Source organism: Numida meleagris, chromosome 23, assembly GCF_002078875.1.
Source record: "Numida meleagris isolate 19003 breed g44 Domestic line chromosome 23, NumMel1.0, whole genome shotgun sequence".
Classification (NCBI taxonomy): Eukaryota; Metazoa; Chordata; class Aves; order Galliformes; family Numididae; genus Numida; species Numida meleagris.
In genome coordinates, this window is record NC_034431.1 from 355,693 (window position 1) to 383,134 (window position 27,442).

General features: G+C 57.1%; 6 protein-coding genes across 23 annotated transcripts in view; 2 read left to right on the top strand and 4 right to left on the bottom strand.

Moving 5' to 3' along the window:
• Positions 181-4,157, bottom strand: PANX3 (pannexin 3). 2 transcript variants are annotated; one of them, XM_021376130.1, is made up of 5 exons: positions 3,187-4,157; positions 2,318-2,460; positions 1,935-2,149; positions 1,167-1,810; positions 181-321 (listed from the first exon to the last, which is right to left on the bottom strand). In XM_021376130.1, the coding sequence occupies exons 1-5, from the start codon at positions 3,365-3,367 to the stop codon at positions 272-274; spliced, it is 1,233 nt and encodes a 410-aa protein (XP_021231805.1). In that variant the 5' UTR covers positions 3,368-4,157; the 3' UTR covers positions 181-271. The 2 variants fall into 2 exon arrangements, with proteins under 2 accessions (XP_021231805.1, XP_021231806.1); XM_021376131.1 differs by lacking the exon at positions 181-321 and adding an exon at positions 328-954.
• On the bottom strand, positions 4,323-8,135 carry RPUSD4 (RNA pseudouridylate synthase domain containing 4). 5 transcript variants are annotated; one of them, XR_002432655.1, is made up of 9 exons: positions 7,854-8,135; positions 7,632-7,785; positions 6,433-6,634; positions 5,792-5,885; positions 5,564-5,714; positions 5,192-5,289; positions 4,915-5,043; positions 4,727-4,827; positions 4,323-4,642 (listed from the first exon to the last, which is right to left on the bottom strand). XR_002432655.1 is itself a non-coding variant. In XM_021376135.1 (8 exons), exons 1-8 carry the CDS (start codon positions 7,986-7,988, stop codon positions 4,786-4,788), a joined length of 1,005 nt encoding a protein of 334 aa, XP_021231810.1. In that variant the 5' UTR covers positions 7,989-8,135; the 3' UTR covers positions 4,509-4,785. The 5 variants fall into 5 exon arrangements, 3 of the variants coding, with proteins under 3 accessions (XP_021231810.1, XP_021231809.1, XP_021231811.1); XR_002432654.1 differs by having other exon boundaries at positions 4,727-5,043; XM_021376135.1 differs by having other exon boundaries at positions 4,509-4,827.
• HYLS1 (HYLS1, centriolar and ciliogenesis associated) lies at positions 8,199-14,185 on the top strand. 5 transcript variants are annotated; one of them, XM_021376178.1, is made up of 4 exons: positions 8,199-8,287; positions 9,420-9,501; positions 10,175-10,263; positions 12,992-14,185. In XM_021376178.1, exon 4 carries the CDS (start codon positions 13,017-13,019, stop codon positions 13,854-13,856), a length of 840 nt encoding a protein of 279 aa, XP_021231853.1. In that variant the 5' UTR covers positions 8,199-8,287; positions 9,420-9,501; positions 10,175-10,263; positions 12,992-13,016; the 3' UTR covers positions 13,857-14,185. The 5 variants fall into 5 exon arrangements, with proteins under 5 accessions (XP_021231853.1, XP_021231851.1, XP_021231854.1 ...); XM_021376179.1 differs by having other exon boundaries at positions 8,204-8,303; XM_021376176.1 differs by lacking the exon at positions 10,175-10,263.
• On the bottom strand, positions 8,452-14,525 carry PUS3 (pseudouridylate synthase 3). Of its 4 annotated transcripts, none has more exons than XM_021376126.1 (5): positions 14,420-14,525; positions 11,561-11,994; positions 9,908-10,476; positions 9,408-9,598; positions 8,547-8,779 (listed from the first exon to the last, which is right to left on the bottom strand). In XM_021376126.1, the coding sequence occupies exons 2-5, from the start codon at positions 11,945-11,947 to the stop codon at positions 8,547-8,549; spliced, it is 1,380 nt and encodes a 459-aa protein (XP_021231801.1). In that variant the 5' UTR covers positions 11,948-11,994; positions 14,420-14,525. The 4 variants fall into 4 exon arrangements, with proteins under 4 accessions (XP_021231804.1, XP_021231801.1, XP_021231802.1 ...); XM_021376127.1 differs by having other exon boundaries at positions 14,315-14,422; XM_021376128.1 differs by lacking the exon at positions 14,420-14,525 and adding an exon at positions 12,889-12,987.
• Positions 18,489-20,570, top strand: VSIG10L2 (V-set and immunoglobulin domain containing 10 like 2). Of its 2 annotated transcripts, XM_021376141.1 has the most exons (6): positions 18,489-18,743; positions 18,850-19,143; positions 19,222-19,978; positions 20,052-20,076; positions 20,153-20,268; positions 20,345-20,570. In XM_021376141.1, the coding sequence occupies exons 1-3, from the start codon at positions 18,509-18,511 to the stop codon at positions 19,671-19,673; spliced, it is 981 nt and encodes a 326-aa protein (XP_021231816.1). In that variant the 5' UTR covers positions 18,489-18,508; the 3' UTR covers positions 19,674-19,978; positions 20,052-20,076; positions 20,153-20,268; positions 20,345-20,570. The 2 variants fall into 2 exon arrangements, with proteins under 2 accessions (XP_021231816.1, XP_021231815.1); XM_021376140.1 differs by having other exon boundaries at positions 20,052-20,268.
• Positions 22,734-27,442, bottom strand: part of CDON (cell adhesion associated, oncogene regulated) — a 41,454-nt gene continuing 36,745 nt past the window's right edge. For all 5 annotated transcript variants that reach the window (XM_021376084.1, XM_021376087.1, XM_021376085.1 and 2 more), the window contains exons 18-19: positions 23,720-23,973; positions 22,734-23,122 (exon numbers count right to left, since the gene is read on the bottom strand). In XM_021376084.1, coding sequence (XP_021231759.1) covers positions 22,968-23,122; positions 23,720-23,973 — 409 coding nt within the window. In that variant the 3' untranslated portion in view covers positions 22,734-22,967. The remainder of the gene's footprint in view (positions 23,123-23,719; positions 23,974-27,442) is intronic.

The window sequence follows — 27,442 nt, forward strand, 5'->3', positions numbered from 1 at the left end:
CACTGCCCAGCAACACTCTCACGAAGATGGCACAGTTCCTGTACTGAAAGTCAACACCTTCACTTTTTTTTGGAGGAAGAGAGGGAAAGATTCACCCCCAACACTTAAGAAAAGTGAACCCCAAACACAGAGAGACAGAAAGGTGAGCTGAGCCTGCCCCCCTACAGACACCACCACACCTGTAACAAAAACAGCGTTTAATGAACACAACCAGCACTGCTGCTGTGGAAGAGGATGGCACTGGATCCCTGCAGAAGAGCTGTGGCCAGGCTTAGGAGTCATGGGCAGCTTCGTCCTTTGCTTCCACTCCAGGCTTCATTTCTGGATAGGGTTGGGGGAAGAAGATATCATTACTTGGACCTTTGAACCACCTCAACCCAGCATCCCGGGTTTTCTCTGCCAGCTAGCCCCAGAGCTGGTTATGCTAGCCCTGCAGTTGCCATGCCAACAAGGATGCTAAATACAGCTCAATCTTTCTTTCTTTCCATATTTATTCATTTTAAAACCACAGACCGCAGGCTGCATGTTCAGGGCCAGGAAAGGAGTGCAGACATCCTGGCTCCCACCCTGCCAGGGATGAGCTGTCTTGCAGAGCCCAGAAACCACAGTGAGCAGCTTGAAAAGACAGCAAAGAAGGTGCCCCCAGCTCCCCAAAAATCCAAGCATGTGAGAGAGGAAGCGCTGGTGTCTTGGGAGCCTGCCCACCACCCCACTATCACGGTAACAGCAGAATATCACGCCACCACCCCAAAATTTAGTTTGTCCCCAGCCATCAGTAGGCTGGGCTGTTGCCTTCTCCAAAAATGAGGACAGCCCCCCAGCCCCCCAATTTTCCCAGAGTTTGGCTTTAAGTCTCCAGCTCTGCAGTCTTCTCAGCAAAACTGTTCCTATAGCAACTCCTACCCACGCATGGGCTCGCGGTAGCATCATGGCCCTGGCTGCCAGAACCAGTCCCTGGACATGAAAAGGGAAGATTGAACCATCAGCCCCCTCAGTGACCTTCTGCAGCACCCCAGTCCTTGCCCCAAAAGCTTAAAGGTCTTGGCAACAGGTTAAGAGCCAGAGCAGACAGATTCTGCCTCACCCCCAAGGTGCGATGCAACAACACGGGTGCTGAAAAGACAGCAAAGAGGTCATCTCTACCCCAAAAACACCAAGGAACCTACCTATGGCCTCGCCGTTGCCCAGGGGCATGCAAGCCTGGTATTTGGGCTTGGTGGCCTCCAGCCCAGCCAGCAGCGTCATGAAGTCAACAACGGTATCGATGTCCTGCTTCTCAGCAGTGGCCTCCCGCAAGGCACTGACGGCATTGAGGCGGCTGAAGGACGTCAGCTCGGAGATGTTGGCCCGGAGGAAGAGGAGGATGACATTGAGGTCATTGATGGGACAGGTAAGCATCTTGCGACTAAGAAGGTCAAAGGCAGGCAACATCTCGTAGACAGAGAGCAGCCCCTTGTCCCACTGACAGAGCTGCAGGGCACTGTAGATGACAACAGGCATAAGGAGGACATACACACCACCAACCGTGAGGCTGATGAGCTGGAAGACAGAGAAGAAGACCAGCTTGCAGGGGATGAGTGGAGGAACATGAGGCTCAGCCTGCAGCAGCCCTGTTTTGATGGAGCAACTGAACTCATCCTGGAAGAAGATGTTGAGGTGGAGGAAGACCAGGTAGAGGCAAGTGGCAGCCAAGAACAAGAGCAGGAGGAGGTTCCTCAGGAGGTAGATGATGACCAGGGAGTGGGAGTGCTGCTTGCAGGCAAGGTAGCGCTCCAGCAATGGGAACTCAAAGTACCTCTCTTGGCGAGCCCTGGAGAGACAGTAGTGAGTTGGAGCCACCCCATTGCTTCACCAAAGCCACAGTGAGCAAGGAGGTGACCCAAAGGCAGTGTGGAGGGGCTATGACTGGATAACCCCACCACGCTGTCTCTCACCTCTCGTACTCCTCCCAGAACTGCTCCGGATCATCGCTCGCCTGCTGGACCTTCCTCATGTGCTGTACCAGGCGCACAGAGCGGTTGTAGGACTTGTCCAGCTCATCGATGATGAAGAGGAGGTCAGAGTGGAGGGCGGGAGAGGCTGCGTAACGCCACAGCAGGTAGGGCAGGTACATGAGCACCGCCACCACCAGCAGCGAGTACGGGAAGACCTGGGGGAGACTATCTCTAGGTTAGGGTTCCTCAGGAGAAAGGGATTTTAGGGGGGCTGAGGTGCTCAGCTATTTTTCCCTTCAGGATCTGTCCCCACCAACACAATGGCAGGACCTGGCAGCACCCAGTCACTGAATTGGTGGCCCCATGCCAGCCCACCACTGTACCTTGAGAGCCCAAAGGGACTTGGTGACAGCACGTCCCTCAGCATCGAAGCCATGGTGGAGGAGTGAGTCCCAGCAAGCCGTGTCAGCATAGGCAGATTGCTTCCCCGTGAAGTTGGAGGGTGAGAAACAGCTGATCTGTGAGCCTACAAGGAGGAGAGGAGCTGAGCAGGTGAGACAGGGATCTCTGTAGTTGTCTGTCCCCAGTGTAGCATTTTCTGCCTGTCAAAGGGGCAAGGGCTTTACCATTCTTGAACGCTTCCCTTTAAGCACAGCCACAAGTTCATAGCAAGGAAATTCAAGCCAGACAAAAACCACCACAAAAATCCACAGAAGAACACTGGCCAAATCCAGCTTTAGCTCAATGTTGAGATGCACCAAACGGCACTGCCAATGAAACTCTGTGCTGCTATCACCAGCCTGCTCCCTTTATCCAGGCAAGCACCAAACCCTGGGACAGTAAAACCACCAAAGAGTCCCAGGGAGATCTCAATTACCCCACTGACATCTCCCCCCAAAACAACCCTGCCTTTGTGATAGGAGCACTATAGGGTGCTGTGAGCAGAACAGGAGTGGCAGCAGGTGAGAGAGGGCATGGGTACATTCTGAGGGGTACCAGCAAGCAATTAAAAATAAATAAATAAATAAAAGCAATTACAACAAAAAAACAAAACCCCGTATTAGATTGATCAAATTAAAAAAAAAAAAAAAAATCAACCAGCAGTCCCAAGACAGAAAACTTAAAACCCCTAAAATGGGATTTCCATGCTATAATGTCATGCCAGTGAAAACACCAGGCTTTTACAGTACTCACGACCCCTAAACCAGTCCCCAGCAAGGCATGTGACACAAACCCTGTCCCCACAACTCACCAGCAGAGAACTCCCGGGCGAAGGCCAGCGAGACAAGGAAGAGGGGCAGCCCCACAGCAATGAACTTCAGCACGCGGTCGCTCGGCAGCTCCAGCCGCAAGCCCTTGGCGCGGGAGCTGCTGGGGTCTGGGAGGAGGGCATCTGAAAGCATGTACTCGGCAGCCGTGTGCGACAGGGACATTTTTCTCTCCAGGAAGGGCCACGCCACAGAGAAATGGAGTTCACTGCTGCTGCCTGGGGGTCCTGGTGCTGTCTGAGGTGCAACCAGCGTGGCAAGAGGCTTTGTACGGCTGGAAGCACTGCATGCCAAGTGCTACCAAGCAGGCAGCTGTGAATGACAGCTTAGACAGTGCATTAAATCAACTGATAATTACAGGGGAAGCCTTTCACTGGCAAGAATGCAAATAGCATGCCCCAAAATAGAAAAAAAAACCTCGCAGTCACAGCACCATGACCAAGGCAGCATTCCTGCTCAGCCACCACTGGTCCCAGCATGGACCAGATCCCCGTGGTTTTACTCCCCTCTGTCATAAACAGATGTATTTCCAGCAACGCGTTCGTGGGGCGTGGGGCTCCCGAACTATTTTCGCTCTCCGTAACAAGCGAGGATGGGGCATCACCCTAACCAAAAGCCCTAGGCAGGTACAGAGTGGCCTCATAGGGTACAAAGACCCCCCCCTTCCAGCACTCCCGCGTGTGCCAGGTCTGCTGGAGAAGGTCCTGCTGCTCAGATCCTAAGCTCTGGGGACAGGCCAAGCGGGACCTGGAGCTAAGAAGACATCAGTGATTACACTGTTGAGGTGCACATCAGCTGTGGTTCCCTGCATACTAGCTTTGCAATCTCCCCTTGCCCCTCTCTCTAATCTGGCTCCAGGGTATCCATGTGAGTGGGGACAAAGCAGCGAGCTCCAGCGGGAGAAGGAGGCAAGTATTGGGATCTAGAAATGAGCAATATGGAAATCAGAAGTGGTTGGTGAAGAGGACAGAAAAGCTCCCCACCCTGGCAGTACGACTGCTGCCCAAGAAGCCAACAGCAAAAGCCAGGGAAGCCCTGGGCTGCTCAGCCAAGCTGAGGGGAGTCCCTGCCATACAGTGGCTCAGTGCAGCCTCTTAACACAGCCAGAACTCACAGCTGCTGCCAAATTTCACTTTTTTTTTTTTTCCAGACAAAGGGAGTCTCCAAATCTGAGTGCCAGAAGGTAGGATAGAACAGAAGGGCTGAGCCAAGGAGATCCTGAACTCACTGGGGTTACACTCACGGGTGCTCAAACTTGCCCAGGCACTGAGATCCTCCTCCCCTGACCACAGAGAGCCACACAACCTTCACCTTCGCAGAAGCTGGGTTCTTTATTGCACAGGGACAAGTTCAGAACATAGTTTCCACCGAGCCTCATCAGTATAAACAAGAGGCTCTTGAGTGCACCCACCAAGCTTTCTGCTCCAGATCAGGCATGGACTGTGGACAAGAAGTACACAGAGGTTAAGCCAGCAACTCCATTACCCAGAAGGCAAGGTGTCTCCGACGCAGCAGACCACAAACCTCATCACACCACTTGCTGTGATGGCTACACCACTGCAGTACAGCTGGATCCAGCGTTATCATGTGCTAGAGGCGTGGAGACGCAACGGACACGTCCTCTCCTGTTGACAAGCCCCGTTCTACTCCTTATCAATGTCCAGCTCCAGCTTCCTCAGCGTCCTGTGGAAGAAGCTGGGTGGCTCACATACAAGGTCTATCTGCTTGCTCCCACTGGTGCCAAGCGGCAGGGAGAGGCGGTAGGCATGGAGGTGCAGGGGGAGGTGGCGAGCCTTGCTCTGCTGCAGCTTCAACCTCTTCAGAGTGATTTCTGGAAGTTTCTGTATTGAGGACAGAGTGGTGTGAGGACAGCTCTAACATCCGCTTCCATAACCCCATGTCAGCAGCCTGGTCTCAGAATCCCAGCATTGTGCCACCAAGCAGCTGGCCCCTATGCTGCCCTGCTCCACAGCATGATATCTGCCTTACCTGTGGTGCGAGCTTGCTCCAGTGTGAGTATTTATGATCCCCCAGGATGGGGCACCCCAATCCGTAGGCCAGGTGAACCCGGAGCTGGTGCTTCACTCCTGAGATGAGGAGGGAGAAAAGGTGAAACATCACATCTGCCACACTGGACATCAGGTCTACGCTTGCTACCCACCCACTACAAGCACCCTCATGCTGGGTAACCTTGTGCCGAGAGCCCTGGCAGCAAACCAGCCCTGGTTCCCAGAGCCCTGGTCGTGTACTACAGCTTTTTCCTCCCCTCCAGGACTGCTCCTGGCTGTACAGAAAGCACAGCCAAGGTGATCAAGTCACTGAGTGGCTGGCGTAGCACAGGAACACCTGGTCAAGCCTCACCTGTGATGGGCTGGAGCTCCAGCAGAGAGCAGGCAGACGAGCTAGCCAGAACGCGGTACTGCGTCACAGCACTTTCAGCACTGCGGTTCTTGCGGATTTTCAGCACCTTTCCATCCTCAGGAGACATGCGGTAGTTCGGGGCCAGCGTCATCTGAACCACAACAAGAGGATGAGCCCATGGGAAGGGGTAAAAAGCCCCAAACTGTGGCTGAGAGGACACTTGCTCACCTTGTAATGAGGTTGGTGGCTCTGCACCTCCCTCTCCACCATGGGGATTTCCACTATGCCCTCAGCAGGGTCTGGGTGCCCCACACTAACTGCCCTGCAAAGGAAAATCAGAGGTCTGCATGATGCCACTACAGCCCTTTGCACATCCAGCAGGATGGAAGATCTCCCTTATCCCTCACTCATCTCCCCAGGAGCCATTCCTGTAACAGGGGACTGAAGCATTCATAATCACATAGACAGTGGGATCGAGTGTACTCTCATCAAGTCTGCTGATGAGATCAACCTGAGTGATGCTGCTGGTTCAAGGTCAGGTTGGATGAGGGCCTAAGCAACCTGATCTGGTGGATGGCAACCCTGCCCACAGCAGAGGGTTGGAGCTCAATGATCCAAACTAAACCATTCTATGATCAAACACCCATCACTTCTGCAGAGCATCATGTCCCTTTATCTGCACACTGGTGACCTGGTGACCCTCCCTTTGCTGCTTGTCAAAGACACTTTTGGGGCTCTGGCTCTGGCCAGTCTGATCTCATGGTTGGTAACCATGAGATGCTCAAGGCAGAAGAGTTGGAACTCAATGATCTTTAAGGTCCCTTCCAACCTAAGCCCTTTTATGACTTCTCTTCCAAAACCCTTCTTACCAGTATATCTTCTCCACCTGGCGAGTTTTGAAGAGGAGCCGGATCCTGTCTGCTGCCTCCTTGCTCCGCGCCAACACCATCACACCTGTCGTCTCCTTGTCCAGCCGATGACACAGGTGCAGTGGTTCAGCTTTCATGTTCACCAGCATCTTGGCCAAAATCGGCAGTACATCAGCAATACAGTTCTTGACCCCGGGGCCACCTGCAAAACCCAGACAAGCATTCACATCCCTGTCTAGCTTAAATGCAACATGAAGGGACGTGGCAGGATTGCCCCACCCTTGCTATTGATAGTGATCAGTGAGAGGGGCAGCTCTACACAACTCCACTAAAAAGCAGAAACAAACCCAAACCATAGAATCACTGAGATTGGAAAAGACTAGTAAAATCATCTCATCCATCTAACAACCCATCCCCACCGTGCCCACTAAACCATGCTCCCCAGTGCCACACATACCTTTTTCCTTAACACCTCCAGGGACGGTGACTCCACTACCTCCCTGCGCAGCCTGTTCCAATACCTCACTACTCCTTCTGAGAAGAAATTTTTCCTAATATCCAACTGAGCCTCCCTGACACAACTTAAAGCCACCACCTCTCATCCCATCACTGTTACCTGGGAGCAGAGGCCGACCTCCACCTCACTACAACCTCTTCTTGATGAGAAGTAGACAGAAATAACATCTCCCCTGAGCCTTCTCTTCTCCAGACTAAACAATCTCAGTTCCCTCAGCCACTCCCTATAAGATTTGTGCTCCAAGCCCTTCACAGCTCCACTGCCCTTCCTTGGACGAGCTCCGGGGCCTCCATGTCTTTGTTGTAGCAACGAGCCCAACACTGAACCCAGCACCCGAGGTGCAGCCTCACCAGTGCTGAGTCGTGAGGAACAATCATCTCTTACTCCTGCTGGCTGAATTATTTCTGATACAAGCCAGGATGCCATTGGCCTTCTTGGCCACCTGGGCACACTGCTGCCTCACATTCATCTAGCTGTCAGCTACCACTCCCAGATCCTTTTTTTTCCTTGCAGCTTTCCAGCCAACCTGTCCCACACCTGTGGCATTGCAAGGGGTTGCTGTGACCAAAGCACAGGACCGGGCACTTAGTCCTGTTGAATCTCGCACCACTGGCCCCAGCCCACCAGCACAGAGGGCCCGCTCTCCCCTGTACGATGCAATGGGGAACCCCTGGCCCCTCACCGTGCACGGGCAGCCCGTAGGGCTTGTTGAGCACCACCACCTCCTCGTCCTGGTACACGGCTCGCTGCCGCAGCGCCTTGGCCAACACGTTGGGGTGCACCTGCTGCAGCGCGGCCAACTCCCGGGCCCGCCTCCGCGCCGGCTGCGCGGCCACCTGAGGGAACAAGAAGCGGATGGAGACGACCGGGGCCACGCTGGAAGCCAGCTCCCGGCCACGCTCACCTCTCGCCGCTTCTCCTCCTCGCTCCGCTTCGCCCGCAGCCGCTCCGCCAGCTCCTCCGCCCGCACCGCCCCCGTCGCCATCCGCCCCAAGGTCTCTCCCGGCCGCCCCCACAGGCGTCTCCTGAGCGCCGCCATTTTGCTGCCCTTCCTGCGCTCCTCCCCTTCCGCCCACACGAAGGCGGTGCCTCAGCCCAGCGTCCAATGGGAAGGGCGGAGGGAGACGAGTGACAGCGCTGTCCGCCATTAGGAGAGGGCGATGCAGCACTTCAGCCCAGGCGTCCAATGGGGAGGGCAGAGGCAGATGAGCGACAGCAGCGAGCACCTATAGGAAACGGCAGTGCCCTCCCCGTCCTTCCCCCCCGCCCTCCAGTTTGAAGGAGAGCGGCGGTTGGGGAGCCGGCAACGGTCGCGGCGCGAGGAAGGGAGCGGCTCAGGTACAGCTCCGGCGCGGTGGGTACCGGGCCGGGGAATCCCGCCCCATCGTCGTATCGTTCTCCATTGTATCGTGCCCCTACAGCCCTCGGAGAGGCCTCGGTGCCTCAGGCCGGGCCTAGCCCTGCGCTGCCCCAATGTCCCCTCTGCAGGCCGTGACACACCGTTTCTTTAAAAGCTAACAGAACTTTATAAAAATTGCAAGGGTAAATGCATTTGAAACCAAACCAAACACGCTCAAACAAAGCGGTGTGCGTCCCTTCAGGAGGCTTCCCCCGGCCCCTCCCCGGTGCAGAGGCGCTTGGCGGCCCGCTCGGCCTGGCCGCGGCCCCTGCGCAGGCAGTGCTGGATGCGGGACTCCAGCCCCTCGCACCTGGGCCGCTCCAGCAGGGGCTTGTAGGCCCGGGCACGGACACCTTCCACAAAGCTGCTGGCCTGGTTGTGCACCGGAGGCTTCAGGTCTCCCCAGAGGACAGTGGTGACATTCCCTGGGTCTGTAACACATGAAATAATAACCCACAGCGTTCTCCTGGAGAAGCCGCAGCCCGTGGCTTGGACAGGTACACTCTGCTGAGTAAAGAACTGGCTGTATGGCCGGGCCCAGAGTGGTGGTGAATGGAGTTAAATCCAGCTGGCAACCGGTCAAGAGTGGTGTTCCCCAGGGGTCAGCATTGGGGCCGGCCCTGTTTAATATCTTTATAGATAATCTGGACAAGGGAATTGAGTGCAACCTCAGTAAGTTTGCAGATGACACCAAGTTGGGAGGAAGTGTCAGTCTGCCTGGGAGTAGGAAGGCCCTCCAGAGGGATCTGGGCAGGCTGATTGATGGGTTGAGGCCAAGCTTCAAGAAGACCAAGTGCTGGGTTCAGGTTGGATATTTGGAAAAATTTCTTCTCAGAAGGAGTAGTGAGATATTGGAACAGGTTGCCCAGGGATGTGGTGGAGTCACCACCCCTGAAGGTGTTCAAGAAATGTGGACATGGTTGGTGGTCATGGTGGGGATGGGCTGATGGTTGGACTTGATGATCTTAGAGGTCTTTCCCAACCTTAATGATTCTATGAACAATGCTTTCAACAATGTTTGATTACCTCCTTGTTTGGAATCATTCTGCCATCTCTTACCTTTCCCTGCAGCCATGGGAGCAGCATCCAGGCCTCGTAACATGTTGTGCAGCACTTGAGTCTTGACAGCGTGGCTGGCCCAGAGCTGCTGCAGGTGGGTAACGTTGAACTCCTGCACTTCCCGGTCATAATGCCACTGGATGTTCTCAAACTCACAGTCGTACAGGACCAGGGGGAACTCCACAGCCATACTAGGAAAAAGGAGAGAAGGCATTACAAACTGATGGCAAGGTGTTGGAGGCATGCTAGAGAAGGGCTGCCATAGAGAAGGGTCACAGTGTTAACGTAACAGCACAACAGCCTGCCCGTTCTGCTAACAACAGTGCTGCCTTTCATGAAAATGCTTTTCTAAATTAATTTTTACCAAATACCAAGGGTTAAGACCATCAATAACTTGTCCAGGAGCATAGCAACCAGAAAATCAGATCCTTAAGGCTATCTCACAGAGAGGCCAGCAGTTTTCTTCCTTGCTGTGCAGCCTGGGAGGTTGCTGCCCATACCTGTACTGTGGTTTTCGAGGGTTCTTCTCCACATCCAGCAGCTCATCAATGATCTCTGGGCTCTCCATCCTCTGTCCGATCAGGAAGAGGATGGCCATCATGCAGCGCACTTGGTGGTAGAGGAATGCCTGTCCCGTCACCTCGAACTGGCACAGTCGGAAAGGGTCCCGCAGGCCAACTTCAGCTCCCCCATCTGCCCACGTCACCTGGGCACTGAGAATTGTTCTCTGGAAGTTGATGACACCATTGGCCACGTCCATTTTGCAGAGGTTCCGGAAGTCGTGCGTCCCCACATACCGTTGGGCGGCAGTGTGCATGAGGGTCACGTCCAGGTCCGCACAGGGAAAGAAGTAGCGGTAGGTCCTCTTGAGACAGCTGAACCGGGCACTGAAGTCTGGCTCCACAGGGGCCCAGGCCAGCACACGGATGTCAGGTGGGAGCACCCTGTTCAGAATGTGGGTGTAACGGAGCTCTTCCTCAAATTTACTGCTTTTTCCCTCTGAGTCACCCTTGCAACCATTTAGTTGCTTTTCCTCTGACAGGTTAGAGCGGAGATCTAGGGAAATCACCTGCAAAATTGTGAAAACTAGGATTAGGTGGTGGATGGGCATACTCAGTGTGTAAAGCCAAGTCTTCCTACACCTCTGCCTTGCATTTTGAAATGAATTCAGGATCTCCTACAGAGGAGGGTGTCTTAAATCGGTCTCTTACCACTCCTTCCTGTGGGTAAAACTGCAAGTGCCTCTGCTGAGCTTCCTAGCAGATGCTACAGATTCCTTTAATAAAACAGAAAAACTTGCAAACTGCCTACATAGCATGGTCTCTAAATGGCTTCAGTCTGCAGGATACACATGTACTTTTTTTTTTTTAACTGGAGTTCATAACTTGAACCCAATAACAGCCCAACAGGCTGGGAATCTTGGTGTGGAAACAAGTGAATTAACACTGCAAGTCCGTGAGCACATCTAACAGTGCAAGCAAAGGTGGCCCACGCCTTTACTTCATGTGGTTTGCCTCGTGAACTAGAGCAAGTGAGTGATACAGGCTAAAACCATCCTAGCATAGCAAGAGCTGGGGCAGGCCTGGTCCCTGAGCACAAGCAGGAAGGGAAGAGGAAGAAAGCAGAGCCATCGTAAGAATCTGTGAGGAGGCTGAGCTTCCCTGATGGTTCCCTGCCACTGTGTGGGCCAGCTGCTCCTTTCTCCAGCTCCCACTCCCACGCTCTCTTCCGCTGGCTGCTGCTCTCCTCAGACCCTTCCGCACAGGGATTCAGCTTTCTCACTCTGTGGGAAGCATTCCAGTTATTTTGCTGGGCTACTGAGTTAAGGCAGATGAAAGGGGTCTGCCAAGCACTGCAGTTGGCACAAGAAGAGCAACATGTACATGGGCAGAGGAAGGGGCATCTCCCCTTTGTGGCAGCTCTGAGCTGGACTGGTAGCTGCCCCAACTCAGGAAATGACAGCCTGAAATGCACTTCATCCTCTCCAAACAGCTCTAGTAAACAATTAGTGTCTGAAAAAGCTTTTTAAAAAGAAATCCAACCTGCACTTGCCACGTAGTGAGCACTTGGCTCGTCTCCGTTGGCCAGTAACCCCATGAGATCTCCATCCTGAGTTCTACCACCCCCACTGGAACCCGTAAATCCATCCTGACCTGTCCAAAGGCACTGACTCCTTTGTCTGTCCGCCCGCATCGGTGATAGTTGGAGGTCTGTCTATCATCTACCAGCCGCGTCTTCTTCAAGGCTTCAAACAGCTTCTCTTCGATTGTGTTGCTGGTGTTCTCCTGGCTGGCAAAGCCTTGGTACCCCCAGCCGAGGTAGGCGATCCTCAGCGCCACGTGTCTGCGGCCGTGGGCACTGAAATCAAATGGCCGCTGCTGCCGCTTCTTGGGTTTCCTGGAGGCCGAGGGGGTGTCCTTCACTGCAGCACCCTCCTTGCCCTCTGACAGCTTCTCCTGCAGCCGCTTCACCTCCTCCTCCAGGTCCTGCACCCTCCTCAGGAGCTGTTCTCGATCTGTGGCCCAGCTCCCGTTGGCCATACTGAGTCTTCTGGAATGTTAGTTGGTGGCTGGTAACTCCTTAGGGCCTGCAAAGAAAGAAGGAAATATGTGTTTCTACCTTTTTCTGCCTTTGCCTTCTCTGGAAATGAATTGTTATCTGCACAATAATTCTTTGGCTTCTTTTTAGTCACTCAGTGTTCCCAGAAGCACACAGAACAGTCAAGGGGGCTTGGCTGGGACCATATACTTTGACTCAAGGCTGCAAATCTCTTTGGTGTGTTTGATCATGCATCTTCCTCCAGCCACCGCTGTCAGGAGCAGCTCTGCTCCGGCAACCCAGCACGGCGGCAGCACATTCCCACATTTCCTGTGGAAAGCTGTCATGGAGCGGTTCCCATTCTCGCTGTGTGTTCAGCTAGCATCAACACTTCAGACAGCCTGCTAACAGCTACCAGTCATCCCGCAGCACCATCTGCTCTAACGTTTCGTAATGGCATCACTGCCACACGATTAAAACTTGCATTTCTAAACCCGTTTAATGGCATAAAGATAGCCCCAACCTGCAGGCTTCAACAGGAACAGTGTCCATATCCCTTTTGCAGCCAACCCTTCTGGCTTACCTCAGTCACACAACTCAGCCTGCAGCTTTGCCTTTAGGCTATGATAGCCAGTCTTAAACAAACATTTTTTCCTCGTCTATGGAAATAAAAACACCCTCTCTTTGATGTCTCTAGATTTAATCACAGCTAGGTACCATGTTTTTGAAAGAACATACTGGTTTGCACAAGGTGAAAATGATTAATATATCTGCCTAAGGCTTACAGTCACGAAGTGAACTGAGTCTGCTCTGCACTTGTCCATCATTTCATTGAACCATATAAATGCAATGTAATGCAATTTAAATGCAATGTACCATGTTGTATGTAGTTATCTATAGGCTTCTCTCTGTGTTGCTGGAGCCTGAATCAGCATCCACAAACCTGAGAAGTTTCAGGGTGGCGAAGAGCCAGAGTCAGCCTTCACAGAGCCCCCTTCAGCCAACTCGAACGCACTGCAAGATATTAACCAAGCTTCTTCTTGCAGGGGTCCATCCAGCCCAGCAGAAACCATGGAGAACAGGCTGGAAGCAGACAGGCATACAGGTGCTGCTCTGAGTGACGAGGAGCTGGAAGGAGGCAGTGAGAGCCGTGGAGCAGAAGGGGAACCTCTCTGCTGCAGACCCTATGCTGCGCCCGCAGGGCTGCAGCCAGCCCGACCTCCATCCACAGGGCTCCCCTGCACAGAGCCCAGTGCCGCACCGTGGAACCCCACGGGCTCTAGGAGGCGGGTGATGAAGAGGAAGGTGCTGAGGCGGAGACCTGACGGAGGAGTCGAGGTCTGTGACGAATCAGTCACCAGCCTGCTAGAGACCACTGACACGTGGAACCTGAGACAGAAAATGCTTCAGCTGAGCACTGGTCCCGAAGACAGCCTCTTCAAGGGGGAAATCGAGATGAGCAGCAGTTTTCTCCAAGAGTTCCCCCCAGAGCCTTCCTACCAGCATCAGGGCACCACGTGTGATTCGCCCTTCCTTCTCAGGGTTATCCAGAGCCAGAGTCCTCCCACCTCTCACTGCACAGCCACAGCGGTGCAACCCAAGTCCTTCATTCCTCCAAGGCTGGATGTGCTGCGTCAAAACCGCAGCAGAAGCGATCGGGTGGCCAAATATTTTGAGTACAAGCGAGAGTGGGAGCGGTTCCCTGTGCCGGGTGAGCACCAGCACAAGGATCTGCTCTGGGGCATTCGGGCAAAGATGCTCACGCAGCACAACTTCCCCAGCAAGCCGCAGCGCACCTACGTCCCCAACACCTACACAGTGCCCACCGACAAGAAGAGATCTGCCCTGCGCTGGGGGGTGCGCTGGGACCTGGCCAACGGCCTCATCCCCAAGAGGAACACTCCGCTCTGAGGTCATCCTGGATGTTCTCCTCTTCCATCCAGACCCTCAGCAACTCTGAAAATCAAGTGTGTCGGTGGTAGTGTAACACCTCACCCAGCTCCCCAGGTTACTGGATTTTGGACATCCTTACTTCACTACTACACTGTGCAAAGCTTCACTCTGAGTCATCGTTAGGAAGCCGAGGAAGCAGACAGGGAAAAGCCACTCAAACTCCATAACGAAGTGAGAGTTGTGATTTTTACGCTGAAATGCTGCTGCTCCCCGGACGGGGGGCTGTGGGAGCTGTTTGATTTAAGGCAACTTGGCAACGTACTTAATAAAGCGTATGAGAAAGCTCATCAGAGTTGTGCGGGTTAACTGCAACCCACGTGGCGCGCGCTCCCCCGGCACAGCCGCCCCGCCCCGCCCCGCGCGCCGCTTTTTCACCCCATTTCTAACTGACCTGCACGGCGCGCATCTACACCCACCGTGCACGGACCCACGCACCGCGCGCGGCGATTTCCCCTCGGGGTTCGGATCGGAAGCCCCGACCCGAGGGCCCGCACGCCGCCCGCGCTCCTGCCCGCCCCTACCTGCGCCGCCGCCGCCGCCGCCGCCACTACCGGTGCGGGAGCTGCTGCCCCGGAAGTGCCCGCCCCTCCGCGCGCCGCACCGCCCCCGTCATGAATATTCACGATGTGTTGAATATTCATGAGGCCCAGGATTTAAAACTCAGCGATTCCAATCCCATTTAGGCCCAAGCTAGGATTTAAAAATTCTTCCAGGGCTCTCTTTGGTGTCTCAAAGGCAGAGCCGGTTCTGTCCCAAAAAGGGTTTTATTTCCCCCAGGTCATCCCAAGGACACAGACACCACCCGCGCCCCGCAGCCCGACCGGGCGGGACCGCGCCTCGAACCGGGCCACGCGCTCCGGGAGGACCACGAGGCGGCTCCGCCCCGCAACGCCGCCAGGGGGCGCTGTGGGCTTTCCCTTGCACGGAGCCGCCCGGTGGGGACGTGCACGGCGGCGGGGGCGGGGCGAGCCGCGGGGTGCGCCCTTAGCCCCGCCCCTTCCGGCCCCGTTCCCGCCCCGCAGCCCCGGCGCGTGCGGCGCGCGGGTTTTGATGTTTGCTCACGTGCTTCTTAATGTTTGTGAATATCTTTGCTATTGTCTCTTCGTGTTTCTTAATGAGCTTTTGAACGCGCACGTTATGAAGCCCATTCATCATTTTATGAACGAATTTTCAAAACGCTGCCGCGAAATAACGCGCGGTGCAGCTCCGAGGGTCCGGCTCCGCCACAACGCGGGTGCGCGGCCGCTCGGGGCGGTGCTGAGCGAGCCGCCAGGGAGCGCTGCCCTGCGCGCCGGGACGGGCAGGCGGACACGGGCCGGGTTTTCCCGATCTGCCGTGTGTGCACGCGCCCCGACGTCAGCCGCGTCTCCCCGTGTGAGCTCTCTGCTCCGCTTCTCTCCATAGCACGGACAGAAACCAGCGCACTGCTCTCACAGGACATCAAAGCTGTCAGTGATGCTCAGCTCCATACATTTCCCTAGGGAAAAAGGGGAAAAAAAGCCAAAAAACCCGAAGCCAAAAGAAAACCGTGCTCACGTCCCCCTTCTAAGCAAGCGAAAATCCTCCCCCTGCAGCCCCGTCCCCTCCCGGCGCTGCATTACCGTGCCGCCCCACATCAATGATTCATGGCCTGCAGAGAGCGGGAGATGAAATATCAAACCCCACTCAGTGCCACGCGCCTGCTGCGTGGTCAAATCCACCGATACTGGCACAAAGCGGGGTCAGAATTGGTTCTACCTCTTGGGAGAAAAACGAGGAGGGGGGGTTGGCCACCACTGGGGACGCTCCGGCAGTGGGACAGGTGGCAGAGCCACCGCTCGTGCCATGAGCGCACCCATCCTCGTGCGTGGCACGGGGACAGCCAGATTGCAGCGGCGTTGGGTTTCTGCTGTCATTTCATTAATAATTAAAGATTAATCAGGGCCAATCCGGGGAAACTTGAGAGGAGGTCGGGTTGGGGAGCGCAGCGCGGCACGGGGAGCTCCTGGCATGGAGCGCTGGCGGGGCTCCTGGCTGCTCTGCCTGCTGCCACTGGTGGCGGTGGGTGAGTGCCGGGGGTCCCCTCGTGGCGTGGAGAGATGGTGCCACACCGCTGAGACGCGGCCAACCCAGCGCACCCCTCACCAGGTCAGCCCCTGGACGCCGGCTCTGCAGCCTACGAGGAGCGGACGGTGACGGGGATACGGGGCCGGGTGGTGGAGCTGAGCTGCGGGTTGGCAGCGCCGGCCGTGGTCTTCTGGAGCTTCACGGCGATGGGGAGCGCGGGGCCGCCGCGGGCCGTGGCCGTGGGCTCGGGGCAGGAGGCGGTGGTGGCCCCTGGCGCGGGCACGCTGGGCCGGGTCTCCCTGCGCAATGGCACGCTGGAGCTGCGGGAGCTGCGGACGGCCGCCGCCGGACGCTTCCTCTGCCAGGGGCTCTTCCCGGAGTGGGGACGGCTCCGCGTGGGATACGCCGCCGTGATGCTGCGTGTGCTGGGTAAGCTGCCCCTCCCGCCAGCGCTCTGCGCAGCTCCCCTCGCCAACAGCCCGCACTGCTGGCCAGCGTAGGGTGCTGCTAGACCAGGCAGAGCCCTACTGGGTGATGGAGTGCCCCACCAGCCAACACAACTCTGCACTTGCCAATATCGCAGCCCACTAGCTGACTTTATTGCCTTGCCCACCAGCCACACAGCAGCTCAGTAGCCACCTCCTGTCTCCCTCCCCTGGCCAACGCAGCGTGCTGCTGGCCAACACGTGGACTCACTAACCCATACACATGCACGCTAGCCAGCCCACTAGCCACAGATTGCCAGAACTGGAAAGGCCACAACCAGAGAGGAAAGGAGGAATGCAGGGGGTCTGGGAAGGATCAGGGGCAGGGGGCTGGTGGCTTTGGGGACACTCATGGCCCATTACCCTCAGTGCCCGTCTCCAAGCCCTTCGTGCGGCTGACAGCGGCAGCGGCAGAGGAGGGGACAGAGGTGGCCCTGACGTGCACTGTGCGAGAGGGGACGGCACCGCTCAGCTTCTCCTGGCAGCACCGGGAGCCCCACGGAGGGCTCCTGGCAGCCCCCATGGGTCTGGGGGGCTCTGGGGCAGAGCTTCTCTTGGCACCCGCCAACCGCAGCCACGCTGGCTGGTACGCCTGCACAGCCCGCAACGAGGTCAACAACCGCACCAGTGAGCCCGTCTACCTCGACATTGTCTGTGAGTGCCCTGGGGCATGGCCCTACTTTCCAGGAGGCCCCAAGGTGGAGGGGATTGGTCACCAGTCTGGGCGCAGCCCCAAGGCTGAAGATACCACCACGATGCAGGTATGGCCACCTGGGTGTCTCCATGGCCACCAAGTGCCACACTGACCAGATGCACCCATGGCCATCATCCGTCAACACCATTGTGCCTCTATGGCCACCGTTCCACCAAGGTGCGTCCATGGCCACCAAGTGCCATGCCACCAAGGTGCATCTGTGGCCATCATTCACCACCATCGTGGTACCTCTATGGCTGGCACTGTGCCACCAAGGCCACCATTCCCTGTGGTCCAGCCATGTACACCACGCACCATAGCGTGTTCACATCCACTGTCCTGCACCACTTCTAAGGAGGCTTCGTGGGTCAGGTTCCCACCAGTGGCAGGATGCCCTGATTAGAGTTGCGTCCCCTCAGCAGTGATGTCCCATGCCTAAAGGTCTCTGTGTCCCCACAGACGGCCCCGACGAGCCGGCCATCAGCGTGGAGCCCTTCTCCCCAGAGCAGGGCAGCTTCTCTGCAGGCGAGCGGGAGGACGTGGTGCTGAGCTGCCTGGCGCCCTCCAACCCCCCCAGCCGCTACATCTGGCTGCACAACGGCTCCCAGGTGCACGTTGGTCAGACTTTCATCATGTCGGCCATTGCCCGGGGCCAGGCGGGCACCTACACCTGCCTGGCTGAGAACACTCACCTCCAAACCCGCACCCAGGCCACCATCGTCCTCACTGTATACTGTAAGTACTGTGGCCCTGGCCCGGCGTGGTGACAACACAGTGCCCGGTGAGGATGCGGGTGGGAGGGGCAGGTTGGGGTGACGGCATGGGGGGATGTTGCGGTGATGGCACGGAGGGAACCCCGCAGTGACGGCTCCATGCCCCGCGCAGATCCGCCGGCTGGGAGCCCCAGCTGCTCCGCACTGGCCACCGCTGACCTGCGGGACGTGGCCCTGCGGTGCCGCTGGCTGGGGGGCTTCCCTCCAGCCCGGCTGCGCTGGGTGGGCCCTGGGGAGGAGGAGGAAGAGAATGAAGAGGGGGCGGCGGGGCCCAGCTTTTCCATGGCCACCAGCATCGTGCCGGGGGCAGCCACGAGGAACAGCAGCTCCTTCACCTGCGTGGCCACGCACCCTGCGCTGCGGGAGGGGGCTGTGTGCAGGACCACGCTGTGTGAGTGCAGATGCGTCCCCAAACTCCCACGTCCCCAGATTGCTTTCCTCACCCCATTACCCTTCAATCCACATGCTATGGCCACATCATAGAGCACCCCAAAGTGAAGCTGTGTTGGCCGCCCCTTTCTCCCCCTGCGCTTTCTGGGGACAAAATCAGGCAGCAGGGCTCACCCCACTGCCTGTCCCTCCCCAGGGATCCCGGCAGGCAGCCCCACATGCATGGCTGCGGCCACCAAGCATGACGAGTACGTGATGCTGCGGTGCCGCTGGGAGGGGGGCATGCCCCCGGCCGTGCTGGGCTGGTGGGATGGCCAGGGCCGGGCGCTGGGTGTCCCTGCACCATCAGCCACTGTCCTGGTGCTGAGCACCGATGCCAGCCTGGGGGGCCAGGACTTCGTCTGTGTGGCCGCGCACCCACTGCGAGCTGCCAGCACCGAGTGCCGCCTCCGGCTGGGTAAGAGAGAACATCCCCATGTGCTGTCCCCACTATCATCGTGCCACGTTGGCCATTGGCTCTGTTGGCCATTGGCATGCCACCAGCAGCCCCTCTTACTGCGCAGATGCCCCTGAGCTGGAGGTGGAGCGCAGCGAGGTGGTGGTGCTGGAGGGCGGTGAGGCGCGGCTGGCATGCCGGCGGCGCGGCAGCACCGAGCTGGGCACCGAGATGGCCTGGTACGACCCGCAGGAGCGCGAGGTGCCGGCAGGCACCACCAAGTACCGGCTGGAACGCGGCGGGCCGTGGGCCAACCTCACCGTGCGCGATGCCGAGTGGCCGCGGGACGGTGGCACGTACCGCTGCGCCGCCGCCAACAGTGTGGGCACTGCCAGCCTCCCCGTCCGCCTCCGCGTGGATCGTGAGTCCCAGGGGTGGTGGCACCCATCCCCGTGGTGCGCGGGGGTGAGTTGTCCCACGGAGCGCCGTTTTGCCGCAGGGTACCCGGCCCCTCCCAACGTCACCATCAGCAAGCTGCGGTACACGCGGGCACGCACCGAGGTGCGGCTGCAGTGGCGGACGCAGGGCGCAGGAAACCTGACCGGCTTCGTGGTGCAGCGGCGGCCGGCCAAGAAGCCCCAGCGCCGCACCCCTGGCCCCTGGGAGACGGCTGCTGGAGACATCGAGCCGCACTCCCGCGACCGGCGCCTGGGGGGGCTGGACCCCCGCGTGGTCTATGCCTTCCGCGTCCTGGCTGTCAACCACCGCACGGCCGGGCACCCCTCCGAGGTGCAGACTCCAGGTGAAGCGGGCACGGGACAGCATGCCGCGCTCCTCCGGCGTCATGTGTGGTGCCAGGCATCGGTAGGGGCTAGAAAACACCCCTGGGCTGGCTGCCTGTTGGCAGAGCAGGGGGTGAGCGGAGAAAGGCAGAACTGCACCCCAGCGTGAGCAGCCATCAGTAGGTTTCAGAGCAAACAAGCGCAGGCTCCCACCTTTCTCCTCCATTTGTGCCAGGGATGCCCGGTGCCCCCTCACTCCCTTCTCCCCCAGTACTTCTGCACCGTCCTGGCTGCCCCTCATCTCCTTACCTCCCCCGTCCCGGCAGGCTGACACACACCGCTCTTTTCCAGCCGAGCCGCCCTTCGAGGCGCTCCCAGCCGTGATGGGGGCTGCAGTGATGGGGATGCTGGTGGCCACCGCCGTGTCTCTGCTGGCTGTGCACTACGTCGCTCGCCACCGAGACCACCTACCACGTGAGTGTCAGGGGGCTCTGCAGGGTGGCAAAACCCTAACACCCCCATCCGGTGTCCGTCTGTCCGTCCATAGGGCTGCACGAGCTGCTGTTCCGCATGTGAGTGCCCCAACCCTCGCCCTGCACACAGCCCTCTCCTGCATCCCGTTGCTCACCTGAGAGCCCCGTGCCCCAGGGCTGGCCCCAACGCCCCGCAGCCTGCTGAGGATGCCCACGCAGCCATGAGCACGGAGGATGGAGGAGGACAGGGACAGGAGGAGGCGGGTGGCCCCAGCGCAGTGGCCACGGAAGGTACCGGGTGGGCAAAGCCACCAGCACGGTGGTACAGTCTGGTGCCAGCGAGGCTCTCCATCCCGTCCCATTGCAGAAGAGCCACGCTCAGCCCCACCGAATGATCCCGTGGATGACGCACCAGTGGATGTCACCATCACGGTGACAGCCATGCCCTGAACCTGGCGGACCCCTGGACACCCCTCCTCACTTGCTGCTGTTCCTGGGGGACAAGAGCTAGGATGTGGCAGCGGAACCCCCAGGACAGCCCCATCCTCCTGCACTGTGCTGTACCCCACTGCTTCCTTTGCCTCAATAAAGGCTGCAAGAGAGCATGAGGTCCCTGCAGACGCAGCGGGGATCTGCTTCCACAGAGCCTGAGTCGGGGTGGGAGAGAACAGAGGGGCTGCAAACCCAGGGCTGGGGACCCCAGGAGGTGAGAGACTGAAGCTATGGGATTCTCAGCCTTTACTCTTTATGGGGAAAGAGGCTTTACCCACAGAAAATCTGCCTACATCCCTCCTCCCAGCACATGACCATTGCCAACGCATGGCCCTAGAGATGGGCTGGGCTGCAGGTGGAGCACCACAGAGGAAATTCTTCGGGCTGCTTTAATGCGCTCCAACACAGACTGCCAGCGCTGCGACAGCGAGCCAGGGCCTCGGCCTGCTGCTCTGCGAGGGCAGTGGGGGAGATGCACCATTGCTTCCAGTAAGCAGGAGGAGCTGGGATGACTGGGGAAGGGGAGATCTCTGCCTGGAGAGCATGGAGGAGGCAGCCCTCAACTTTGGGTTTATGCAAGGAAGGAGAAGTCCTGGCCCCGTCCTGCACCTCGTTAACGACCTGCCCAACCTCAGCGCAGCGCCACGCCGGCACCAATCACCACTCCGCCATCCCATCGAGCAGCAGCATTCACTTTAATATTTATCAAACCACCAAAAACAAAAAAAAAAACCAACACGCAACAACTACACCATTCCAACACATGTGCAATTTCCAAAGAAATATTACATCTTCTTCGGAAAATAGAGTGTATTTATCCATATGCCAACAAGCACACATCTGGAGCTCAGCGCAGGGCAGAACCGCAGCAGTGATGTGTTCAGGGGTACACAGAGGAACACAGAGAGGTTTGTCCATTTGTTTTTTTCTCTAAAAACCCAAAGATGGGAAGAAAAGGAGCTGGTGCACACAGGGTTGTTGAACTTGGTGCTTTGGGAAATCAGGAAGCTGCAAGGCACTGGGAGCCCAGCAGAGCTCGCTCCTGGTTCCGGGAAGGAATGCAGCACTGGCAAAGCCATGGGGAAGGATGGGGTTTGGGTGGACAAAGCAGAGCGGAGGGAGGAGCGGGGCTGTGCACGCAGCCTGAAGGTGGAGTGCTCCCATGGTGCGGGGTGGGACAACGGGAGGTTCGGAGTTGGGCACCTGGAGCCGGGAGTATGCACCGAAACCATACAGTGAAGGCAGAGCTCAGACACTTTTTAAAATAAAGTACAATAAATGGAAGACAAACACTTAAAACAGTGTCACTCACTATAAATAAAGCAGTCTGCAGAGAGGTGCTGCTAACGGGGCAGATCACAGCCTCCCAGACCCATCGCTGTCCGCTTGGCTCAGCCCACGGCCCCGCTCCATCTGACACCAGACCTGCTCCAGCCTGCCCAGCTCACACCAGCATCCTGTGCACTGGCATCAAGAAAGCAGAGCAGCAAATCTGGGAAAGGGTACTGCCCTCATGTGGGGCTTGTTCGGGTGGCCTTGCCTCCCTCTGGCATGCGCTCAGCCTTGCAGACATGAGAACTAAAGCATGCAGAGGGGAGAACCCACAGTACACAGCACAGCACCACTGCCAGGCTCTGCATATAAAGCATCAACCAGAATCCTACTTGCACGGTAACCCAGCTCTGAGCCAACACATTCTCATTAAGGGCTCTATTTATAAAGCACATAACACACTACATATACCTCCGTGCTGTGCACAGAGCAGGCATTCAGCGGGGAGCAGAGGTTTGGGTCGGGTACAGCTCCCAGAGCTGCAACTGCAGCACTCAGCTCCCCCCCGCCCCGGGGCTGCACAACCCCTCCCCATTCAGCCAGGGCTGCACATGTGTCGCCGTGGGGCAGCTGGAACGGTGATTAATGTGCCTGGCAGCTGGGGCCATGCGCTGCCCTGTGGAGAGAGTGCTTTACGAGCACAACTTCGCTGCATTTACTGGGATTAAATTTGGAAAAAAAACCAACGCTGCGGTGAAGGCTGCAGCACCTCCGCCCGGCAAGCAACGCCTGTCTATCCCCTTTTCTCCACTCCCAACTGAGGAGTCTGAGTGCAGCCCAACCTAACGCTGCCTGCTGCAGCACAGCGGGGATGCAGGCACCTCCCGGCCCCGTCTGCTGCTCAGCGCCGCGTGCCCAGCGCCCGGCAGCAATTCTGCCTCCGCTCAGCAGCGCTTCCCCTGCCGGCACCGCTCCATGGAAGACACACTACACGCTTCCCATCGTTGTTCTTTATATTATTACCAATCTTTGCTTTTTGTTTTCATACACATAACCAGGCTAGCTTCACGGTGCGTGGGGAAAAGAAGGAATCTCAAGGCATAAATAATATAAAAAGGCAACCATTTAAAAACAAGATACATTCATATGACACTACTACAAAAAATAAATAGTGACTCTCTCTGTTATAATTAACGCCCCTCCACCAGTCCCTGCAGCGTTCCCCCTCAGCTCTCCTGCAGCGGGGGCTGCCCGGAGCCACGCGTCGCGCTGGCCGCGCTCCAGCCCGGTTTGTCCCTACAGTCCTTTGGCACAGGCTGCAGAACCAGCGGGCTCCAGCTCAGAACGTGGTTCGTTGTTTCCGAGAGTGCACAGCTGTCACCTGCGAAGCAAGAGCAAGGTGCTTTCAGCTCAACATGCTCATGAACACTGAGAAAATTCCCGTTACCAGATCTTGGCAAAGCTCTCTGAGTGTGGGGCTACTCCCATAAGACCTTGGTGAAGCGTTGGGCAACAGCCTCAGCTCTACCCGAGCACATTGTCACTGCTATCCAACGGGTTGGGATGACACAGCCCAACCCCCACCCGCATCCCTGTGCCGCCTTCACCTGCAGCACGGCCCTAGGCCATCCTAGATGCCTGCTCATTAGGGAACACGCCATTGGGCGGCATCTCAGCCCCTATGTCTGCCTTGGGAGCCCACGGGTTTGCTGCGGGTACAGGCAACCATGGGCCGGCAGCCATCAGCCACAGCCTCGGAACCTGCAGCGCGCCTGCAGGGCGAGCTCATTTAGAGGCATCAGTCAAGAAGAGCACACTCAGCTTCACTGCCACTTTTCTGCAGAAGGTGGAAAACAGTCCTTCCAAAGGCCAGGTCTCTGGGGAGCTTAATTACTAGTCTCTCCACAATAAATTAAGTGCCATTTCTGCAGAGCATCCCAGCTCCAGCACCAGGTGCCGCCCCATCCCCGTGCCTCACCATCACTGTACTCCAGGCAGAGCGGCCCGGCGCTGCCCCTGCAGCAGGGCTGGGGGCTGGGGGGCTGCTCGGCCGTCTCCGCGCTGTCCTCCTCCAGCTGCACGCTGTGCTCGGGGACGCCGGAGGCCAAGCACATGGCCACCATGATGTGGCTCAGGGGTTTCATCTCCAGGCTGTCCTGCTGGTAAGGTGCGACGATGGGCACGACGGGCAGCGCGCTGCTGCTGAAAGTGCCGTTGGTTTTGGTGAAACACCTGAGAACGTAAGCCACAATCACAGAGTCATTAAGGTAGGAAAAGACCACTGAGATCACCAAGTCCAACCATCACACCCACCGAGCCATGTCCCTAAAAAGAATCCGAGTCATTAAGGCTGGCAAAGACCTCTCAGATCCCCAGTCCAACCCCACCTCACCGTGCCCGCTGCCCACGTCCCCCACTGCCGCATCCCCACGGCTCTGGGGCACCCCCAGGATTGGGGACTCCCCCGCTCCCTGTGCATCTGTGCAGTGCAGCACCACTCTTTGGACAAGAGATTGTTCCTCAGATCCAACCTGAGTGGGATACCAGGAGTTACTGTGAGCCCTGATCATCTGCACGTTTTCCCTTTTTACCACTTGACTTAGCATGAGAAACTGCAATTTTTAAGTACTTCACCATGTGTTATTTACAGTAGAGACCTTGCCAAGTAAGTTCTGAATGTATTTTTGGATCAATCCTAACACTAAGAGAAGGATCAAGCATTTCTTCTCCCAGCAGACAGCTGGAAACACTGTGAACATTTGCTCAGTTGCTTCCCCTGTCCGCTGGGACCTGGCCACTTGACTCCCCAGTCTCCACCAGGGCAGCCCCACGCCGAGGCCTTTCACCGCCAACAGAAAGAGCTCACGCTCGAAACCCAAGCAGCAAACCTCAGTACCTCAGAAAACAAACACTGAAGTGTTATCGGAGTGGATGCAAATTAGAAAAATACATTGAACACCACAAACGCAAAATCCCGCGCGGTGCAGCTCAGATCGTGACCCCGCGATCCATGCGTAAGGCTGCGAAACCGGAGTTAAACTGCGAAATGAATTGTTACAGCCAAGGTATTTAACCCTAAACAAAAAGCAGCCAGAGACCTCAGCAGACATGCATGCCATTGCAGCAGGCAGGGAAAACGCCTGCAGTGTTTGGAGCTCCACTAACAATGTAGACTCAGAGAACATTTATATAAGCAAATCCTATGTACGAAAGCCCAAAATCACACTTCACTGCGGTTTTACACCAAACCATAATTACCACAACAGTAAAAGGTTCGCTTGTATCGCTGCCATAGACCAGGACGCTGCCCCCCAGCACGCTCCCTGGATGGACACACAGATGGAGCGACAGCAAGAAGAAGGAAGGCGATGTCACGCCGTCACCGTGCCCCTCACCGCCCGTCCTGCAGGGCTCCCCATCCCTGGGGGAACCAGCCCCAGCCCCAGCCCCAGCACGGAGGGACGGACGCAGCACAGCTCTGTGTGACGTGAAGCCAGCCGGCGCCCACGGGAAGGTTGCACAGGCTTCAGGCTCCACGCACAAATTACATGCCTGATGCCAAACGGACACAGCTCGGAGCACTTTTTTGCTGCCAAACTTGAACAGAACTGTCACCTGCCCCGCTCCCGATGCCGAGCCCCATCCCCCCCTCGCACGTCACCATTCAGTGCCACTTACTGCACCACCCAAGGGCTGGTGCTTGGAGCTGGCACCTGCACGGTCCATGTGGGCCCCGAGCCCCACCGTGAGCGACACTGCGGGTTTACCCCTGTGACTGCTGGGAGGATTCCTCTGCAGAGCACTCTGCTCCCCCGGATGAGCTGAAGAGACAGCGACCATCTCCAGCCAACACAGAGCCATGAAGGCTGGAAGACCTCTCTGAACCCCAACCCACCCCACTGTGCCCACTGACCCCAGTGCTGCTGGGGCCACGCCGGGCAGAGATGAGCGCCTTCACGGCACTCGCAGCTCCCTGCTCCGTCCTTCCGCCCTCAGCCGCCTCCGGATCATTATTCCAAGTACCAAAATACCACAAAAGCCACTGAAGAATCCACATGAAACACATCTGGGCTTCAAACAAATCCATTTATTAGTTTGCATTTCTTTCCGCAGAGGTTTTGACTACACTCACTCATTATTTAAAAAATTCTCAGAGAAACCCATTTAAGATGTTTGGTTTTGCATGTTTATGGGACTTTCTTTTTAAAGATACAGAGGTCAGTGCAGCGCTTTGTATTACTCCACTGGCTTGAACGGAGCTTCAAGACAGCAGTTCAGCTTTTTTAGCTTAAAACCACACTCTGACGGAAACTCGCCATGGGCGGACCCGGAGCAGAGCACGAGCGAGCAGCAATGGAAAATCTCTGCTGCAGAAAACACGCTTTGCATCAGCGCTCAGCGCTACAGCCCTACAGGCCATAACCCACAGCCCCCCAGCCTGAAGGGCCAGACGCTGGGGATGCATGTGCAGATCTCAGATCGGAACACAGCCTGTGCCAAAGTGCAGAGAGCAGAGCTTCAAATCGTCTGCAAACGTCAAGTACCTGGAGAGCACCAGTGCAAAAGCACCAGAGAACAACAAGAACTCTGTTCTGAGCCCTAATGCAAGGAGCATAAACCACACTCGTCTCCCTGGCTTTGTCCACCCCAGCAAACTGAGTCCCACCTCTGGCAAAGCTCCACGAGCGGCAACGAGGGCAGAAAGCGCTCATTTAAAACAAAGACATGAGGGATTCCACCGCTGTGACAGGGAGCCCCTCCAGGACGGCTGCTGCTGGAAGCGGCCACAGTTGCTTACTCTAAGGTGCACTCAGTCTTTAAGTCACTTGTGCGTGCCCACACCTCAAACAACGCCAAGCCGGAGCCGGGCCCACCCCACCACCCCCTCCCCGTGCTCTGTCCCTCGGGGCTGCAGTGGGAGGGGACAGCCCGTGCCCGGCTGTCACACACAGAGCGGGGGGCGAGGACTCAAAGCTCAGCCTGCGCTGATGACCCATGGGGAGGAACATCACCACTGCGCAGGATGGAACTAATTCCCTCCTTTTTCTTAAGAAAAAAGAGCAATTAAGACTGGGAAACAAGCTATTAATTACAGCATAACACGTGCAGCGTGCTCCAAGTTACGGCCAGTTGTACGCATCCCGATGGCTGCGGTTACTGCCGCACCAGCCATTGGTCTGCAGGGAGATGGCAGCTCCATCCCCATGGCTCCGAGACCACCAAGCCGCCCCAGCCCCCCACACCGTGCCCACTGCCCACTGCCCACGTCCCTCAGCCCCACGGCTCCGGCACAGCCCTGGGGAGGTGACCCCCTGCCCCCGAACGTTTGTCACGGAAAGATGAAGCATTTCAATGCCATTTTGAGCTCTATTTTCAGAAGTTAAAACCACAAAGATGTAGTGAGCAAGGTTCAGCCTCCAGAAGCAGCTGAACTCAGCTCAGCTCCTTCGGACGCACACCGCAGGGGAGCCACCAATTTTAACAAGAGAGAAAATTCAAAGAACGATTGAAAAGACCCCGAATTTCCCAGTCAGCCCGTCCGACACGTCCGACCTTCAGCCCTGTTTTCAGTCCTTAAATAACCAGGGGCCCGGTCCGGAGCCGGGAGGAAGCGCAGCCTCGACCACCCCTCCCAGCAGGAGCCCAACCAGCGCCCGGGTCCCCACCATGCGCACACGGACCCCCTCCCTCTCCCCCCCCC

What these genes read in the sequence shown, in the direction of transcription:
- PANX3 (XM_021376131.1), bottom strand. Translation starts at nt 3,367, where the DNA reads ATGTCCCTGTCGCACACGGCTGCCGAGTACATGCTTTCAGATGCCCTC. An exon ending in CGCCCGGGAGTTCTCTGCTG is followed by an intron (nt 2,461 to 3,186) that starts GTGAGTTGTGGG and finishes TCCTCCTTGTAG; the next exon opens with GCTCACAGATCAGCTGTTTC. An exon ending in TTCTGGGAGGAGTACGAGAG is followed by an intron (nt 1,811 to 1,934) that starts GTGAGAGACAGC and finishes CTGTCTCTCCAG; the next exon opens with GGCTCGCCAAGAGAGGTACT.
- RPUSD4 (XM_021376134.1), bottom strand. Translation starts at nt 7,988, where the DNA reads ATGGCGGCGCTCAGGAGACGCCTGTGGGGGCGGCCGGGAGAGACCTTG. An exon ending in AGGAGGAGAAGCGGCGAGAG is followed by an intron (nt 7,786 to 7,853) that starts GTGAGCGTGGCC and finishes TTGTTCCCTCAG; the next exon opens with GTGGCCGCGCAGCCGGCGCG. An exon ending in GCCACCAACCTCATTACAAG is followed by an intron (nt 5,715 to 5,791) that starts GTGAGCAAGTGT and finishes GTTGTGGTTCAG; the next exon opens with ATGACGCTGGCCCCGAACTA.
- PUS3 (XM_021376129.1), bottom strand. Translation starts at nt 11,947, where the DNA reads ATGGCCAACGGGAGCTGGGCCACAGATCGAGAACAGCTCCTGAGGAGG. An exon ending in GAGTCAGTGCCTTTGGACAG is followed by an intron (nt 10,477 to 11,560) that starts GTCAGGATGGAT and finishes ACAATTTTGCAG; the next exon opens with GTGATTTCCCTAGATCTCCG. An exon ending in TCCCATGGCTGCAGGGAAAG is followed by an intron (nt 8,780 to 9,407) that starts GTAAGAGATGGC and finishes CATGTGTTACAG; the next exon opens with ACCCAGGGAATGTCACCACT.
- HYLS1 (XM_021376178.1), top strand. Translation starts at nt 13,017, where the DNA reads ATGGAGAACAGGCTGGAAGCAGACAGGCATACAGGTGCTGCTCTGAGT.
- VSIG10L2 (XM_021376140.1), top strand. Translation starts at nt 18,509, where the DNA reads ATGGCTGCGGCCACCAAGCATGACGAGTACGTGATGCTGCGGTGCCGC. An exon ending in CGAGTGCCGCCTCCGGCTGG is followed by an intron (nt 18,744 to 18,849) that starts GTAAGAGAGAAC and finishes CTTACTGCGCAG; the next exon opens with ATGCCCCTGAGCTGGAGGTG. An exon ending in CGTCCGCCTCCGCGTGGATC is followed by an intron (nt 19,144 to 19,221) that starts GTGAGTCCCAGG and finishes GTTTTGCCGCAG; the next exon opens with GGTACCCGGCCCCTCCCAAC.